At 37.0% G+C, this 18,673-nt stretch overlaps 2 protein-coding genes across 13 annotated transcripts; one reads left to right on the forward strand and one right to left on the reverse strand.

Annotated features, from left to right (window-relative positions):
- Window positions 1-314: 314 nt before the first annotated feature.
- LOC115226399 (zinc finger protein 850-like) lies at window positions 315-11,079 on the reverse strand. Of its 7 annotated transcripts, XM_036515232.1 has the most exons (5): window positions 9,854-11,079; window positions 8,453-9,511; window positions 6,286-6,292; window positions 4,253-4,262; window positions 315-2,723 (listed from the first exon to the last, which is right to left on the reverse strand). In XM_036515232.1, exons 1-5 carry the CDS (start codon window positions 9,929-9,931, stop codon window positions 1,667-1,669), a joined length of 2,211 nt encoding a protein of 736 aa, XP_036371125.1. In that variant the 5' UTR covers window positions 9,932-11,079; the 3' UTR covers window positions 315-1,666. The 7 variants fall into 7 exon arrangements, with proteins under 7 accessions (XP_036371125.1, XP_036371124.1, XP_036371120.1 ...); XM_036515231.1 differs by lacking the exon at window positions 4,253-4,262 and adding an exon at window positions 3,173-3,182 and having other exon boundaries at window positions 8,453-11,079; XM_036515227.1 differs by having other exon boundaries at window positions 8,453-11,079.
- Window positions 11,062-15,406, forward strand: LOC115226596 (zinc finger protein 2-like). Of its 6 annotated transcripts, none has more exons than XR_005004365.1 (5): window positions 11,062-12,220; window positions 12,305-12,730; window positions 13,108-13,129; window positions 14,995-15,042; window positions 15,290-15,406. XR_005004365.1 is itself a non-coding variant. In XM_036515295.1 (2 exons), the coding sequence occupies exon 1, from the start codon at window positions 11,656-11,658 to the stop codon at window positions 12,682-12,684; it is 1,029 nt and encodes a 342-aa protein (XP_036371188.1). In that variant the 5' UTR covers window positions 11,066-11,655; the 3' UTR covers window positions 12,685-12,688; window positions 15,028-15,044. The 6 variants fall into 6 exon arrangements, 2 of the variants coding, with proteins under 2 accessions (XP_036371188.1, XP_036371187.1); XR_005004364.1 differs by having other exon boundaries at window positions 11,067-11,177; window positions 11,382-12,730; XR_005004363.1 differs by having other exon boundaries at window positions 11,067-11,173; window positions 11,382-12,730.
- The last annotated feature ends 3,267 nt before the right edge of the window (window positions 15,407-18,673 follow it).

Genomic DNA, 18,673 nt, shown 5'->3' on the forward strand with positions numbered 1-18,673 from the left:
ACATACATACATATATATATTACTTATTTGTATTGCTTTTACGTCCTGTTCTTGTCACTTTTTTTTTTCTACCCCTCTGCAAAAGAATTAAATAAAATTCTTTTGCAGGAAGGACTGCTTCGGCCGGATCATGTTCTGCCCTTACCTTCGAAACATGCTGGGGCAGCTGATGAAGGGGAATATTCCTTGAATTGTTTGTCTTGTACTCTGTTTTTTCGTTGTTAAAAAAATTCTGTTTCCTTGTTTGTTTTTATGTTTTCGTTTCTCGTTTTGTTCTACGTTTATTTGTGGTGTCCTGTACTCTTATATATATATATATATATATATATAGATGTAGGTATGTACATATATGTATGTATGTATGCATATGTTTTATTTGTTAAATTGTTATTATATATATACATATTTATATATATAACTGCCAAGTACAAATATCTTAATTCACAAAGAATAATCCCCCACACACACGAATGACAGAAAATGCATAAAGAAGTGCTGAGCTTTGTGGAATGAACATGTGGAAGGAGTAGACCCAGGAAAATGTGGGACGAAGTGGTGAGAAAGGATCTGTAGATGTTTGGGCATGACAAGGGGGACCAAGACTTCTTGTAGTTTGCTGTGCTTGAGAAGACAAGTTAAGCTAAGTAAATACATGGTTGTTGTTCTTGCATCCTTCTTCAGCTGAGCATTCCTGATCTTGCAGGCTTGTGAGTGCCAGTGCCACACAAGAGCACCCATGGTAGTGTTGCATAAAGCACCTAGTACACTCTGTAAAGTGGTTGGCATTTGGAAGAGCATTTAGCCATAGAAACCATGCTAAAACAAACATGGAGCCTGGGCAGCTCCTGTCAAACCATCCAACCTACAGAAAATGGACATTAAATGATGATGATGGTAGTTTTCTTTTCTTGTCCAATTTTTATTCATTTGTCAGCAGTAAAATTAAATAAAGGGGCCTGATTGGCCCCTGCCAGTTTGTGCCAGTCATTATCAAGACTTCAAATGTTCACATCCCCCGCCACACACACACACATTATCAATTTCCTCTGCAAAAGAGGGATAATGGTGCCTCATCTGAGAAATGAGACCCATAAGGTGGAGTGGCTGCTGCAGTGAGTATTGTTGGCCATTCTCCAGAGCAACAGCACCACAGTCATGACCTTGAGGTGTGGTTGGGCACACCATTTGTTCTGAGGATATGTGGCCCGTTGCCCTCACCTTCTCCACTTTCTGCTGTTTAATCTCCCGACACTTTTTTCTTTCACTGTTTCTTTGTTTCCTAGTAAATGAATTGTAATTAAATAAAGCTTATGTTCATTTCAAAAAAAAATTATAATTGACAAATAAGGATTTCCCAAATATTTTAATATCTTAGTGGAAGATTATGTTTATGCATTTGTGTTGCAAGAGTCCTGATGTGAAATCATGTGTTTGAAAAAGACGTTATATTTTGGGATGGTCTTTCTTCTTCCCCCATCCCATCCTCACCCAAAATATAACAATAATTTAGTGGAAGAGTTTGTCTTAAACAAGAGCAGATTTGCAAACAAGAAAGATGAAAATTCAATGAAATGATTTTCAACATATTTCGTCAAGATACAACATCCTGCAATGTATATATCATGATAGACAAACTTAGATTTGAAAGAAACAGATTTCAGATTAATCATGTTCCACTGTTTAAAGTCTTTCTGTTTGCATGTATTTGTTTGTGTCTTTTTAAGTTTCTGTTCGTCCCAAAAGATTTCCCACAGATATCACAAGGATGAGGTTTTTCTCCAGTATGACTTCGTACATGACTGACAAGATTAGAATTATCAGAGAATGTCTTCTCACATACTTCACATCTAAAGGGTTTTTCCCCAGTATGAATTCTTCTATGTTTCTTTAAATCACTGTTAGAAACAAAACATTTCCCACAGATTTCACAACGAAAAGCTTTCTCCCCATTATGTATCTTCTTATGTCTGTTTAAAGTACTATTGGAGACAAAAGACTTCTCACAGATTTCACAGTTAAATAGTTTTTCTCCAGAATGCATCATCATGTGTTTCTTCAAGTGACCATTAGTTATAAACGATTTTCCGCACTTTCCACAATAACACAGATTTTCTCCCGTGTGGATTCGTCTGTGAGACGTAAAATCACTTTTAGCAACAAAATTCTTCCCACATATTTCGCACTGCCACGGTTTCTCCCCTGTATGCACTGATTTGTGAGTATCTAAGCAGCTATATTTCGCAAAAGCTTTTCCACATATTTCACAGTGCCAAGGTTTCTCTCCAGAATGTGTCATTTTGTGAACAATTAGATTCGATTTCTGAACGAAATTTTTCCCACATATTTCACAGAGGTAAGGTTTTTCTCCCGTATGTATCCGTTCGTGTGTTGATAAATTACTCTTCTTCATAAAACATTTGCCACAAATGTCACAATGAAACGGTTTCTCTCCCGTGTGACTACGTTTATGTACAGTCAACTTACATTTCTGATTGAAACAATCTCCGCAAATTTCACAGTCATAGGACTTATCTCCAGTGTGTAGTTGTTTATGGACTACAAGACAAGAATTACCAGAGTAAGATTTTCCGCACATTTCACACTGAAACGGTTTTTCTCCAGTGTGACTACGTTTGTGGAAAACAAGATTAGAATTATTTATAAAAGACTTTCCGCATATTTCACAGTGGAAGGGTTTATCTCCAGTATGTATTCGTTTGTGTGTGATTAAATTACTCTTGTTGACAAAACATTTCCCGCATATGTCACAACGAAACGGCTTCTCTGCAGTGTGACCACGTTTATGCACGGTCAGCTTCCATTTCTGATGGAAACATTTTCCACATATTTCACAGTGGTAAGTTTTATCCTCAGAGTGTATTTCTTCATGCTTCAAAACTTCATGTTCTGAAGAGAATGTCTTCCTACAAACATCACGTCTATATTCAGCAATATTTCCCTGTAACGATCTTTCATTAGTAAATGTTTCACTAAAAACAGGTTTCTCATCTCCGTCTGTTTCACTAAATGTTTCTATATCGCTAAAAACATTAGTGTTTGAAGTATCAAAATGATCACTGTTCTCCATATCAATTCTTGGGGAATTCTTTAAAAATTGACAAATGTCCGTGCGTTAATCTGTTATGGTTCGGTTTCTTGTCTTAGATATCAGTCCTCTGTTTACAAGTGTGGAACAGATGCAATGTAGATATATTTTCTACTCACCAGTGGAATGTTTGATATAAAGTCCAAATGAAAAGTGAGGAAAGTTCATTAATTAGTTGTAGATTAAAAGCCATTTCCCGCTGCCCTGTAAAATAGGGAACAACCAATTAACGATGTAAGCTGCGATGAAATGCAATATTTAATCCTGAAGGTGATCGAACACCAACTCCGAAACATGCAGGTTGCCCTATCTTATTAACAAACATTAACGTTCCTCTTAACAAGAGATAATAATAACAACGTGTGATATAATTAATATGATTAAGAGCCATTCGTCGGTGCTGTTGATAATTATTCCCCTTGTTTTTGAATGACACCGGTGACGTGTATCAAAAGGTGATGAATTTAATCCGGCAAAATCTTCTCTTGACGAAGGAGATGCTTCGTTAATCACCGATTAACTACAGCTGGCCGGACATTTTGCCTGGCACATCAAACAAGAAATTACATCGAATCTATTCAGTGGTGCGATCTGCCTGATGTTGAGCCATGTCTCATGCAGCCCGCTTTTCGAAAAGTTTGCCCATGCCTACATTATATGTAGTCGCTGGATCTGCTGAAAGAGCAACTACACTCCCTTCGATCAACACCCTATTGTTGTCTTAACCCTTTAGTATTCAGATTATTCTGTCAAAAGTAATGCTTAGTTATTCACATTGTTTTGATTTAATCATAGTTTCAAGATTTCAATGATGTGATTGATTGTTTTTAGAATGACATTTTAGGGTACATGTGAGAGGTCAGCTCTGGCTGGTCTGAACATAAAACGGGTGGAATATTTGGGCCGGATATGGCCGGTTTAGATGCTAAAGGGTTAAAAGATAAGAGGAATATAGTCCAAGATATACAAAACAAGTAGCACGCCGGGCGAAATGCGTAGCTGTATTTCGTCTGCCGTTACGTTCTGAGTTCAAATTCCGCCGAGGTCGACTTTGCCTTTCATCCTTTCGGGGGCGATAAATTAAGTACCAGTTACGCACTGGTGTCGATGTAATCGACTTAATCCCTTTGTCTGTCCTTGTTTGTCCCCTCTATGTTTAGCCCCTTGTGGATAATAAAGAAACAGATATACATTACAAGGAATGGTCCCGGTTGGAACTTATTTGATTACATACATATATACATATAGAGAGTGGGGGAAAATGAGGTGTTTTTACTGCATTTTTTATGTTGAGACAAAATATATTTTTTACAAATGTTCGCTACTTTAAAAAAAAATATATCAGCTAAGCAAATGGTTTTCCCTAAATGCATTAAAAGCATTATAACACATAATCTAATCATTATTATCAGAATATTATATTCTGTTCTCTTTGAGCATATAAAAGACAGATTTCACTGAGGCAAAATGAGTAAGACAATATATTGTAAATTTGCAGCTTCAATTCTCTAGAAAACAGACTCATACACATCAATATCAATCCCTAGACATCAGAAAGATAAGAAATGTAAAAAAAAAAAAAAAATTGCTATCTTGGTCAAATGAAAGAGGATCAGGGGAAAATAGCACGATATGAAATTAACTGCAAATGCAAAATATAAGTTAGTCCTGGAGCGCGCAATGTTCCTGAAGGTCAACAATATTTGTGTGTAGAAAGAAGACTGTCATATATATGTGTATATTTGTGTGTGTGTTTGTACCCCCACCATTGCTTGACAACCGATGTTACTGTGTTTACGTTCCCATAAATTAGTGGTTGGGCAAAAGACACTGATAGAATAAGTACTAGGCTTATAAAGAATATATCACGCAGTCAATTTGTTTGGATAAAGGCAGTGCTCCAGCATGGCCACAGTCACATGACTGAAACAAGTAAAACAATAAAAAAAACTATGCTATTTTAATCCTGAGCAAGGCTGGTATATCTGCTAGTTTATATATATATATACCTTTTTTTCAGGATTAAATATAAAAGACATCCAAAAGGAAAAACGACCCACCTATATCATAAAAATAATAAAAAAACGTAGTAAATAAATAAACGAACATATACTAAATACACAGGTGGACAGAAAACATAGGTCGCCAATTCTTCGTCAGTTATCAGCCAGAGAGGTCAAATGCAATTCCAGCCATCATATATATATATATATATAAATATATATATATACGTTTATATATTTGTTGTGCAAGATTTTTTATGTGAAGTTGTGTGTTGAAACAGATATTGTTGTATTTAGGAATGGTCATTTTGCCAGTTTAGACGAAAGAACTCTGGCCGAAATCAGATTAAGATTAATGTAAAAAATAAATAACACTGAAGCAAAGTAACACTAAATATATAGTGCGGGTGTTTTTATTGGCTAAACTGGCAAAATGACCATTCCTAAATACAACAATATATACATATACATACATACATACATATATATACACCTAAGATGTTCAGAAAACAGATCCATCACGTCAGGGGAAGAAACTAGAAGTAGTTGATAGCTTCCACTACCTAGATGATCAAGTCTGTAGTTGGATCATGTTCTGAAAGCATTGCCACAAGAATAAGAATAGCCTGGGCAAAGTTCAGAAAGCTCCTACCACTGCTGGTGACAATGGGCCTCTCGCTCAGAATGAAAGGTAGATTGTATGATGCATGTGTGTGAACTGCCATGCCACACAGCAGTGAAACATGGGCCATGACTGTTGAGGACCTATGTAGACTTAAATGAAGCTAGTATGATCTGCTAGATGTGTAATGTCAGTATGCACACACAACAGAGTGTAAGCGCCTGGTGACTCTCAGCTCAGTGGTTGGATGCCAACAAAGCCCCACGGCACTTCCCGAAGGCAAAGTTGCTCCAAAAGAAGGTCACGGTGACTGTTTGGTGGTCTGTGGCTGGTCTCACAGCTTTTTGGATCCAGGCAAAACCATTACGGCAGAGAAGTACTGTCAGCAAATGGATAAAATGCATAAGAAACTCCGACAACAGCAGCCATTATTGGTCAGTAGAAAAGGACCAATTCTTCTTCACAACAACGTTCGGCTGCACGTCGCACAACTCACCCTGCAGAAGTTGAACGAATTGGTCTATGAAACTCTGCCTCATCCGCCATACTCACCAGACCTCTCGCCTACCGACGACCACCTTTTCAAGCATCTCGACAACTTCCTATGTGAGAAATGCTTCAAAAACCAAGACGATGCCAAACATGCCTTCATCGCCACCAGAACACAGGATTTTTATGCTACCGGCATAAATAAACTTGTTTCGCATTGGCAAAAGTGTGTTGATTCTGATGGTGTTTATTTTGATTAATAAAGTTTTGTTTGAGCTGAGATGTGAGCATCTGAATTTAAAGGTTAAAAACCGCAAGAACTTTCATGACAACCAAATAGTTTTTGTTCCAAACATCAGCTAATTAAAAACAACAAAGTTCTTTTACTAAATGCTTTATCATTTTCAAAATTCACTGAAACATTTTATTTCAACATAAATATGGTAACAAAAAGGGTTAACGTCTTGGGTGTCTTTGTGATTTACAGAACTACAATTCAGAGAATCATTTCCAACATATCTCAAAATGACAATTTCTATCTCCAGTCTGTATTCACATGTTGAGACTTCAGGTGTAGACTTTCTATACATAGAACAAGTCACCACATATTTCACATTGAAAATACTGTTAACTTTTTTGGACCAGTGTTTATCTACTCTTGTGTTTTTCTCCATCACAACGTATGAATGAGAAAGGAAGGGGTGATGGCAAACTGGTAGTGGGATGATGGAAATTCTATGGTGAAATCAAGTAACATTGCAACTCTATGTGAGTATATGTCTGTGTATGTAAAAAGGAGGTATGTGAATGTTTGTGTGTGTGTGCAATGGGATGGTGAACATTCAATGCTGAAAAGAAAACTCAAACAGCGTTTCAACTCTGTGAGTATATGTATGTGTGTAAGTACAAGTGAATGTTTGTATGTGTGAACCAGCATTCTTTCAGTAACAAACGATCAATGTCACATCTCAAAAGACAACCACCAGATGACATTGACAAGTGTATTAATTTGATTTACCATCCATATTCAATCTGTTTTGCTAAAAATAATTATTACAATCACACACACCTATACAAACTCATTAGAGAAAATAATTATTGCCTGAGTATATCAAGAATATAAAACAACTGCAGTTGAAAGGTATATTATAAATTTGGTAATAAAAGAATTATTAAACTAAAACTTGGTTTTGTACCTTATTTATATATAAAATACTACAATTAGCCACCATGGGGTCAACTAGTTCATTTATAAACAACTTTATAATTCATGTATACGGATTTCTCAAATATATTAATGAAATATTTTCTCTTGGTCATTTCTTTCCTTCCTTTCTATAAAAAGAAAGAAACCAATTAATTTCAACTCTAAATGACCATAGATGGACTTGTTTAAAGATATAAGACAAAAAAAAACAAAAAAAAAACATTATCTTGAATTAATCTGAATGTTAAAAGGTTAATAAAGGTAAAATTGGACCATCCATAGATATTTTGATAACAATAATGGAACTTATGATAAAACAGGGATGCTTTCCTCTTTTGCCTTCCACTGGGAAAAAACAAAAACTTTCCAACATAAAAACTATTCTCTCTCCTGAAGTACATATATTCTCCCTTCCTCTCTCTCTTACTGCCATAATAGCAAGTCCAGCAAGCAACAAACATGTAGATTTAATCAAATAGTCTCTCTTAAATAAAGACAAGAACACAAGGAGAATGACTTCCAACGTACTTTATGAAGATAAAATGTTTGTCCCTTGGCTATCTATAAATCATCATCATCATCGTTTAATGTCCGTTTTCCATGCTAGCATGGGTTGGACAGTTCAACTGGGGTCTGGGAAGCCAGGAGGCTGCACCAGGCCCAGTCTGATCTGGCAGTGTTTCTACAGCTGGATGCCCTTCCTAACGCCAACCACTCCGTGAGTGTAGTGGGTGCTTTTTTACGTGCCACCTACACAGGTGCCAGACGAGGCTGGCAAACGGCCACAATCGGATGGTGCTTTTTATGTGCCACCAGCATGGAGGCCAGTCGGGGCGGTGCTGGCAACAGCCACGTTCGGATGGTTCTCTTATGTGCCTTTAAAATTAGTCCAAATGGTTCATTCCGGGATGTGTTTTCTTGTGCGTTTTCAAGACACTGTTAGTGCGAAAAGATTTTCCACATATATCGCAATTGAAAAGTCTTTCTCCACTGTGAATACGTTTGTGAACAACAAGACTGAAATCACGGGTAAAACATTTCCCACAGGTTTCACAGTGGAAAGGTCTTTCTCCCGTGTGTGTTTGTTTGTGCTTTATCAAATTGCTATTATCAATAAAACTTTTCCCACAGGTTTCGCAGTGAAAAGAGTTTTCTCCTGTGTGACAACGTATATGTTTTGTCAAATAGCTATTATCAACATAAGATTTCCCACAAATTTCACAGTGGAAAGGTTTCTCTCCAGTGTGAATACGTTTGTGGATAACAAGACTTGTACTGACAGTGAAGGACTTCCCACATATATTACAAGAATATGGTTTTTCTCCAGCATGTCTACGCATGTGGACTGCAAGAGAAGAATTGTCAGAGAACGATTTACCACACACTTCACAATGATAAGGTTTTTCTCCAGAATGAGTCCTCTTGTGCCTGTTTAAATTATATTGATGTAGAAAAGATTTACTACATATATCACAATGATATGGTTTTTCCCCAGTATGTGTTTTGTGATGCAAATTTAAATGACTTTTAGAAATAAAACATTTCCCACAGATTTCACAACGAAAGGGTTTTTCCCCCGTGTGAGTTTTGTTGTGCCTGTCTAAACAATTTTTAGTAAAAAACGATTTCCCGCAAATCTCACAGTGGAAGGGTTGTTTTCCACTGTGACTACGTTTGTGGGATACAAGATGAAAGTTTTTAATGAAATGCTTCCCACATATCTCACAGTGGAAGGGTTCCTCCTCCGTGTGTATTCGTTTATGATTTACAAGACATGAATTATTAATAAAGAATTTTCCACAAATTTCACAAGAAAAGAGTTTTTCTTCAGCATGTGTCCGTTTGTGTCTTGTCAAATAACTATTACAAAGAAAAGATTTCCCACAAATTTCACAGTGGAAAGGCTTCTCTCCAGTGTGGATACGTTTGTGAATAACAAGACTCCCACCAACAGAGAATGATTTCCCACAAATATTACAAGAATATGGTTTTTCTCCAGTGTGACTACGCTTGTGGACTACAAGATGAGAACTGTCAGAGAAGGATTTCCCACACACTTCACAATGATATGGTTTTTCTCCAGAATGAGTTCTCTTGTGTCTGTTTAAATCGTATTTAAAAAGAAAACATTTCTCACAAATTTCACAGTGGAAAGGTTTTTCTCCAGTATGTCCTTTGTTATGTCTGTTCAAATCATGTTTCGAAAGAAACGATTTCTCGCATATCTCACAGTGATAGGATCGTCCTCCAGTATGACTACGTATGTGGGATACAAGAAGAGGCTTCTTCATGAAACATTTACCACATATTTCACAGTGGAACGGCCTCTTATTCTGGTGTATTTCTTTATGCTTCAAAACTTCATGTTCTGATGATAATGTTTTCTTACAAACATCACATCTATATTCAATATTTCCCTGTAACGATCTTCCTTTAGAAAGTGTTTCGTTATATACAGCTTCCTCATTTCTGCCCGTCTGTGTAACGTTCTCCATATTAATCATCAAGGAATTCTCAAAAGCTGAAAATTGTCTTTAGATATAATCTACCGTCGCTCACTTCGTCCTTTTCGATATTGCAGATCTCTGCTTACATGTGTGGAATATTTCCAAGGTAGATACATTTTTCTACTCACTGCTACACTGTTTCTTACTGACTAATTCACAATTTAATTATTCTGTAGTCCATAAAATATAGAGCATCCATATACGATTGGTAACAAACGTTCTTATGAGATTGGCATTATTCTACAAGTTATAGTGGAGAGATCTGTAAACAAGAAAAGGTACGACAGTGTAAAATCGATGTAGGAGAAAGAAAATGTGTGCACTTTCAGTCTTAATAAATCGGGAAAGTTTATCACGCATAGAAGTGAACAATGTTGTTCCAAGGCGACAATCGAAGGAACGAGTTCTTCCGACTTAAAGAGGAACAGAAAAATTAAGAATGATCAGAGTAAAGATAATTACAATATATGATATAAATAGATTAATTAGCTGAAATAATTACAAACAGATTCAATTTTTCCTTGTTTCAATGACACCGGTGATAGTTGTAAAGTGTCCCTAACATAATTTATTACGTTCAAATACTGCTGAAATCATTAAATTATTTTGTTCATTTTTTTGTCTTTTTCTATTTTGAGAATTGTTTTTACTTTCATTTTTTTTCTTTTATAAGATTTTGCTGGCAAATTCTTAAATTAACATAAACATTTTTATTTATTTGAAAGAAAATTACTGGAGAATTTTTTTTATTCACAATGGCTCGATACAAGGAGCATATTAACATAAAGTGAAGGTGCATGGCTCAGTGGTTAAATCATGAGGTAGTGAGTTCGATTCCCAGACTGGTCTGTGTGTTGTGTTCTTCAGCAAGACCATTTATTTCATTTGTTCTATTTCACTCAGCTGTAGAAATGAGATGCGACGTTACTGGTGCCAAGCTGTATCGACCATTGCCTTTCCCGTGGACAACATAAGTGGCGTAGCGAGGGGAGACTGGTATACATGCGCGGCGGGTGCAGGTCTTCCATAAACAACCCTGCCAGGACTTGCACCTCTGAGGGCAACTTTGGATCTTTCTATGTGCAATCTCATGGTCATTCATGATCGATGTGGGTCTTTATTAATATAAAATGAAGCTGTTTCTGAATATATCAGATTATGTTAGGGACACTTTACACCTGTCACCGGTGTCATTCAAACGAAGCAGAAAAGCTTTGAACGACACCGCCTTCTGAATATGTTTGTAGCTAATTAATCTAATTATATCATGTATTGTAATTATCTCGTATTAATTAACCAGTAACTAATTATTATCTTTTACTCTGATCCTTCTTAATTTTTCTGTTCCTCTTCAAGTCAGAAAGACTCTTTCCTTCGATTGTCACCTTAGAACAAAATAGTTCACTTTACATCGATCTTACACTACTATACCTTCTCTTATTTACAGATGCCCTGACTGATCCCGCCTTTGTAACTTGTAGAACGATGCCTATCTCATAAGAACGTTTGTTACCACGCGTATATTTATGGACTACAGAACATCATTAAATTGTAAATTAGTCATGAAGGAACATTCTAGCAGTGAGTAGAAAAATGTATCTACCTTGGAAATATTCCCCACTTGTAAGCAGAGATCTGCAATATCGAAAAGGACGAAGTGAGCGACGGTAGATTATATCTAAAGACATTTTTCAGCTTTTGAGAATTCCTTGAGAATTAATATGGAGAACGTTGCACGGACGGGCAGAAATGAGGGAGCTGTACATAACGAAACATTTTCTAAAGAAAGATCGTTGCAGGGAAATATTACTGAATATAGATGTGATGTTTGTAAGAAAACATTCTCTTCAGAACCTGAAGTTTTGAAGCATAAAGAAATACATCAGAAGAAGCGGCCCTTTCGCTGTGAAATATGTGGTAAATGTTTCATTAAGAACTCTCATCTTGTAACCCACAAACGCAGTCACACTGGAGAAAAACCATATCGATGTGACATCTGTGGGAAATCTTTCATTTCTCAAAGTAGTTTAAATATGCATAATCGGACTCACACTGGGGAGAAACCTTTCCACTGTGAATTATGTGGGAAACGTTTTATTGATGTTGGTCATTTAATAAGACACAAACGAACCCACTCTGGAGAAAAGCCATATCATTGTGAGATCTGTGGGAAATGTTTTATTGAAAATTCTAAGCTTGTGGGACACATACGTAGTCACACTGGAGAGAGGCCATTCCACTGTGAAATTTGTGGGAAATCCTTCTCTGATAATTCTAATCTTGTTGTCCACAAGCGTAGACACACTGGGGAAAAACTGTATTCTTGTAATATATGTGGGAAATCATTCTCTGTTAGTGGGAGCCTCGTTATCCACAAGCGTATCCACACGGGTGAGAAGCCTTTCCACTGTGAAATTTGCGAGACATCTTTTGGTGATAAAAGTTCTTTAAAGAGACACGTACGTATCCACTCTGGGGAAAAACCTTTCCATTGTGAAATATGTGGGAAATCTTTCCTTGATAATGGTAATTTAAGAAAACACATACGTAGACACATAGGAGCAGAACCTTTCCACTGTGAGATATGTGGGAAATCTCTCGTTAGTAATGCTAGTTTAATTATACATAAACGAACACACACTGGGGAAAGACCTTTCCACTGTGATATATGTGGTAAGTCTTTTCCCAGCAACAATAATTTAAACAGGCACAACAGAAGCCACTCTGGAGAAGAAACCATAAAATTGTGAAATATGTTGGAAGTCCTTCTCTGTATATTTGAGATGTATTGTCCACAAGCAGGAGTGGCTGTGTGGTAAGTAGCTTGCTAACCAACTACATGGTTCCAGGTTCAGTTCCACTGCGTGGCATCTTGGGCAAGTGTCTTCTGCTATAGCCTTGGGCCGACCAAAGCCTTGTGAGTGGATTTGGCAGACGGAAACTGAAAGAAGCCTGTCGTATATATGTATGTGTGTGTCTGTGTTTGTCCCTCTAGCATTGCTTGACAACTGATGCTGGTGTGTTTACGTCCCCGTCACTTAGCGGTTCGGCAAAAGAGACCAATAGAATAAGTACTGGGCTTATAAAGAATAAGTCCCGGGGTCGATTTGCTCGACTAAAGGCAGTGCTCCAGCATGGCCGCAGTCAAATGACTGAAACAAGTAAAAGAGAGAAAGCATATCCACTCTGAAGAAAGACTGTTTCGGTGTGAAATGTTTGGGGAATGCTTTGGTAATAGGGATTTAATAAAACACATACACAGGCTGAAAATGAAATATGTAGGGAATGTTTCACTCGTGGTACACGTCTTGTACTCCCCATACAGAATCACAATGGAGAAAAACCTCATCATTTTGAGATATGTAGGAAACATTTCATCTGTAAAAGTTACTGAACAACTTGCAAAAGAAGCAAAACCCAATCTTTATTTAATTTGTGGGAAATCATTTGTGATTAAAAGTCAAAAAGATGTAAACAAATGCAAACTGGAGAGAAACATTTTAACTATGAAACATGAGAAATTGTTCTCTTAACAAATCTAGATTTGTTTTCAACCAATGAGTTTACATTGGTGAAGATTTATCATATGAGATGTATTGGAAATGATTCTTTTTGATTTCTTGTGAAATATTACTCTTTTACTCGTTTCAGTCATGTGACTGTGGCCATGCTGGAGCACTGCCTTTAGTCGATCAAATCGACCCCAGGACTTATTCTTTGTAAGCCTAGTACTTAGTCTATCGGTCTTTTTTGCTGAACCGCTAAGTTACGGGGACCTAAACACACCAGCATCGGTTGTCAAGCGATGTTGGGGGGACAAACACGCACATACATATATATATACATATATACGATAGGCTTCTTTCAGTTTCCGTCTACCAAATCCACTCACAAGGCTTTGGTCGGCCCGAGGCTATAGTAGAAGATACTTGCCCAAGGTGCCACACAGTGAGACTGAACCCGGAACCATGTAGTTCGTAAGCAAGCTACTTACCACACAGCCACTCCTACGCCTATACACAGCCACTCCTGTGGGTAATATTAAACCATTTCTCTTTTTTTTTTTCTTTTTGCTCCATGACGACATTCAGGGTAGAGTAAGCTCTTTCTATTGTGAGAGTTATAGCAAATCATCAGAAATGGTCAAATAAGTAAAAAAAGGTATAAACAAATACATACTGGAGAGAAACCTTTGACCCTTTTGCATTTAAACTGATCATATCCAGCCCCAAGATTCAACCTCCTTTATGTTCAAACTGGTCAGATCCAGTCTCTCACACCTATCTGATAATATCATTCTTAAAACAGTCACAACATCAAAATCTCAAAGCTTGAGATAATGCATGATGAACTCAAAAGAAAGTGAATAAATGTTATAATGTGTAAGATGAATAAAAATATTGTGCTCAGATTATAACTTTATTAACGAATGAAGAAATATTGTAGCCATTCTCAACCCACATGCAAAAAGGCGAACTGTAACTTCAATTGTCCATGATGCAAAATGAACCATCAGTATCACTGTAAGCATGCTAAGATGTAAAGAGTAAATCCACAACAATGAGTCAATGTATATCTAATGTCAGCTGACAGAGTCAATTAACCCTTTAGTGTTTGCATTATTCTGCCAAAATTAATGCTTTTTTATCCATATTGTTTTGAACTAATCATGCATTATCTTGTAGCTTTGAGATTTTGATGAGGTAGCTGTTAATTTTTAAAACGATTTTGTAGGGTTGGTGTGAAAGACCAGATCTGGCCATTTTGAACATAAAACAGGCAGAATACTTTTGGCCGGTTTAAATGCTAAAGGGTTAAGTGTCCCCTCAAATGAATCGGCATAAGCTTAAATAAATGATGTAGGTGTGAAAAACATCACCTGATAGAATTGTGCCCATTGATTGGACGACTCTTAATAAACAATGTTTTGTGTTGAGACAACAGAAGTTGTCTTCATAAGTATGTATTACATTTGATTGACTAATCTGATTACAAAAGTGTTAAACTGTAAACTTGTCTACCAATATCATCATCATCACTTGTTGTCTGTTTTCCGTGCTGGCATGGGTTAAACAGTATGAATGGAAGAACATTGACCTTAATATAACATTAATAGAGCGGTGAGCTGGCAGAACCGTTAGTGCGCCAGGCGAAATGCTTAGCGGTATTTTGTCTGTCGCTACGTTCTGAGTTCAAATTCCGCCGAGGTCGACTTTGCTTTTCATCCTTTCGGGGTCGATAAATAAAGTACCAGTTACGCACTGGGGTCGATGTAATCGACTTAATCCGTTTGTTTGTCCTTGTTTGTCCCCTCTATGTTTAGCCCCTTGTGGGTAGTCAAGAAATAAATATAACATATTGTTGACCGATATCTGATTTAAACTGATCCTTTCCTTAGCTAAAAACTACAACAAATGTATATATTATATGCTATTCACATAATAAAGAATGCAGACATATTTGTATAGTCAATAATTGTGTTGTTTAATAGTTTGAGACATTTTTTATAAAAGATATTGGGTTTTCCAGAAAGTCCGTGCCAATTTTTAAAGGAAAGAAAAAGGTCAATAAATACTTGCCATTACATTTTTAATCAATCAAATATGAACCATTTTGTTGCACAATGCGTCTTCGTCTTTCCTTTAACTTGAAAATACCTTCTTCCCAGAATTGAGGTGGTTTCATGGCAAAGAATTCATCAAGGTATCTTTTTACGTCATCCAAGGAATTGAAATTTTTACCATTAAGACTATTCTGCAGAGATCTGAATAAGTGGAAATCCGAAGGAGCAATATCTGGTGAATATGGAGGGTGGGGTAACACATCCCAGCCGAGCTGCAGCAAATTTTGTCTGGTTCCCAAAGCATCAAGTGCCGAAAATGAACTTTCTTATCTTCCATTTTAAAAGGTTACAGAATTAACACAGGTTATAGGAACACAAACCTTCTTCCACGAAAAGATAGCTTAAACTGTGCTCTAAATAGAGGTGTAGTCAAATCCTATTTTATGGACTCAAACCATGTTCTAAAATAAGTCGAAAGGTAAGCTGCTATAAATTGGCATGAACTTTCTGGACAACCCAAAATATTCTGCTGTTATGATTTAGAATAGTGGGGCTATGGGTCCCTTTGATTCCTATTTTACTCAGATTGACCCTTATAGCCATGCAGCGTTTTTAAAAAATCCTGTTATATTTTTATAATTAAATATTAGGAACTGTATCTTAAAAAATTGTTAAAATATTTTGTGTATTTCACATAAATTTTGACAAAATCTTTATAGACTTGGTTGAGAACCATTGGCTTAGAAAAACATCCAAGTTCTTTGGATGGTCAGAATTGGATTGTGTTTATTCATTGGAAGTGTTGTACAATGTGAAATACACAAAATATTTTAACAATTTAAATGAATAAACACAATCCAATTCTGACCATCCAAAGAACTTGGATGTTTTTCTAAGCCAATGGTTCTCAACCAGGTCTATAAGGATTTTGTCGAAATTTATGTGAAATACACAAAATATTTTAACAATTTTTTAAATACAGTTCCTAATATTAAATTATAAAAATATAACAGGATTTTTTTAAAAACGCTGCATGGCTATGAGGGTCAATCTGAGTAAAATAGGACTCAAAGGGACCCGTAAAAAGAAATGGAGCCCCACTATTCTAAATCATAACAGCAGAATATATTGGGTTGTCCGGAAAGTTTGTGCCAATTTATAGTAGCTTACATTTTGACTTATTTTAGAACATGGTTGAGTTCATAAAATAGGTTTTACTTGAAATTTTCTCTCAATATTGCTGCTCAGTGGTTGAAGCGTCAGGCTCACAACCATGAGTTTGATTCCCTGACTGGGTTGTGTGTTGTATTCTTGAGCAAGACAACTTTATTTCACATCACTGCAGTTGATTCAGCTTTAGAAATGAGTTGTGACGTCACTGGTGCCAAGCTGTATCAGCCTTTGCTTTCCTTTAACTTGAAAATACCTGTTTAAACCGGCCAAATCCGGCCCAATATATTCTACATGTTTTATATTCAGACTGGCGATATCTAGCCTCTCAAAGCTATAAGATAATGCATGATTAATTCAAAACAATTTGAGTGAAAAAGTATTACATTTAACAGAGTAATCTGAACACTACAGGGTTAAATAACATCAGTGGCATGGAGACGGGAGGCTGGTATGCATGGGCGACTGCTGGTCTTCCATAAACAACCTTGCCCAGATTTGTGCCTCAGAGGGCAATTATCTAGGTGCAATCCCATGTCATTCATGACCGAAGGGGGTCTCTACCCTTTATCTTTTATTTATTCTTCTCTAGAATAAATTGATTTTATATGATAAAGGCTGTGAAATAACCGTGGTTGTGTGGATGCAGTTGGTGAAGTAAATTTTTTCATTTTATGTCTTCTCTCTTCCTTTATATTTTTTTACATATATCCTTTTATTGTTTTTATTCTTATGCTTCAGTCAATTGACTGCAGCCATGCTGGAGCACCACCTTGAAAGGTTTCAGTCGAATAAATTGACCCCAGGACTTTTTACTTAAGCATAGTACTTATTCTATTGGTCTCTTCTGCCAAACTGCTTGGTTACAGGGATGTAAACACACCAACACTGAGAGATACACACAACACACACACACATATATATATTTACTCTTTTACTCTTTTACTTGTTTCAGTCATTTGACTGCGGCCATGCTGGAGCACCGACTTTAGTCGAGCAAATCGACCCCGGGACTTATTCTTTGTAAGCCCCGTACTTATTCTATCGGTCTCTTTTGCCGAACCGCTAAGTGACGGGGACGTAAACACACCAGCATTGGTTGTCAAGCAATGCTAGGGGGACAAACACACACACACACATACATATATATATATATATACATATAGGACAGGCTTCTTTCAGTTTCCGTCTACCAAATCCACTCACAAGGCATTGGTCGGCCCGGGGCTATAGCAGAAGACACTTGCCCAAGATGCCACGCAGTGGGACTGAACCCGGAGCCATGTGGTTGGTTAACAAGCTACTTACCACACAGCCACTCCTGTATATATATATACATATAGATATATATTTCTTTCAGTCATTTGACTGCGGCCATGCTGGAGCACCGCCTTTAGTTGAGCAAATCGACCCCAGGACTTATTCTTTGTAAGCCTAGTACTTATTCTATTGGTCTCTTTTGCCAAACTGCTAAGTTACAGGGACGTAAACACACCAGTATCGGTTGTCAAGCGATATTGGGGGGGGACAAACACAGACATACAAACACACACACACATATATATACATGCACATATATGACAGGCTTCTTACAGTTTCCGTCTACCAAATCCACTGAGGCTATAGTAGAAGACACTTGCACAAGATGCCACGCAGTGGGACAACCATGTGGTTGGTAAGCAAGCTACTTACCACACAGCCAGTTGTACCAGTTACAGCCAGTTAAGTTCCAGTTACATACTGGAGCCGATCTAATCGACTGGCTCCGTCTCCCTAAATGTCGGGCCTTGTGCTTATAGTAGAAAAGAATATTGAACTAGCAGAGAAAATACTTTGGATTGAGAACATTGGAGACCTATTACCAATGAAGGAATAACAATTTTTGAGACCAGTAGGACTGCCGACCAAGGAGAAAAGATAGACAAAAACAACCAAAAAGGGACCTTCCGTCTTGAATCACCTATCAAGAAAGAAATGGACTCATCTGTCACCTCAGAGTCCATCAA

This window comes from Octopus sinensis, linkage group LG30, assembly GCF_006345805.1.
Source record: "Octopus sinensis linkage group LG30, ASM634580v1, whole genome shotgun sequence".
In the NCBI taxonomy this organism is placed as follows: domain Eukaryota; kingdom Metazoa; phylum Mollusca; class Cephalopoda; order Octopoda; family Octopodidae; genus Octopus; species Octopus sinensis.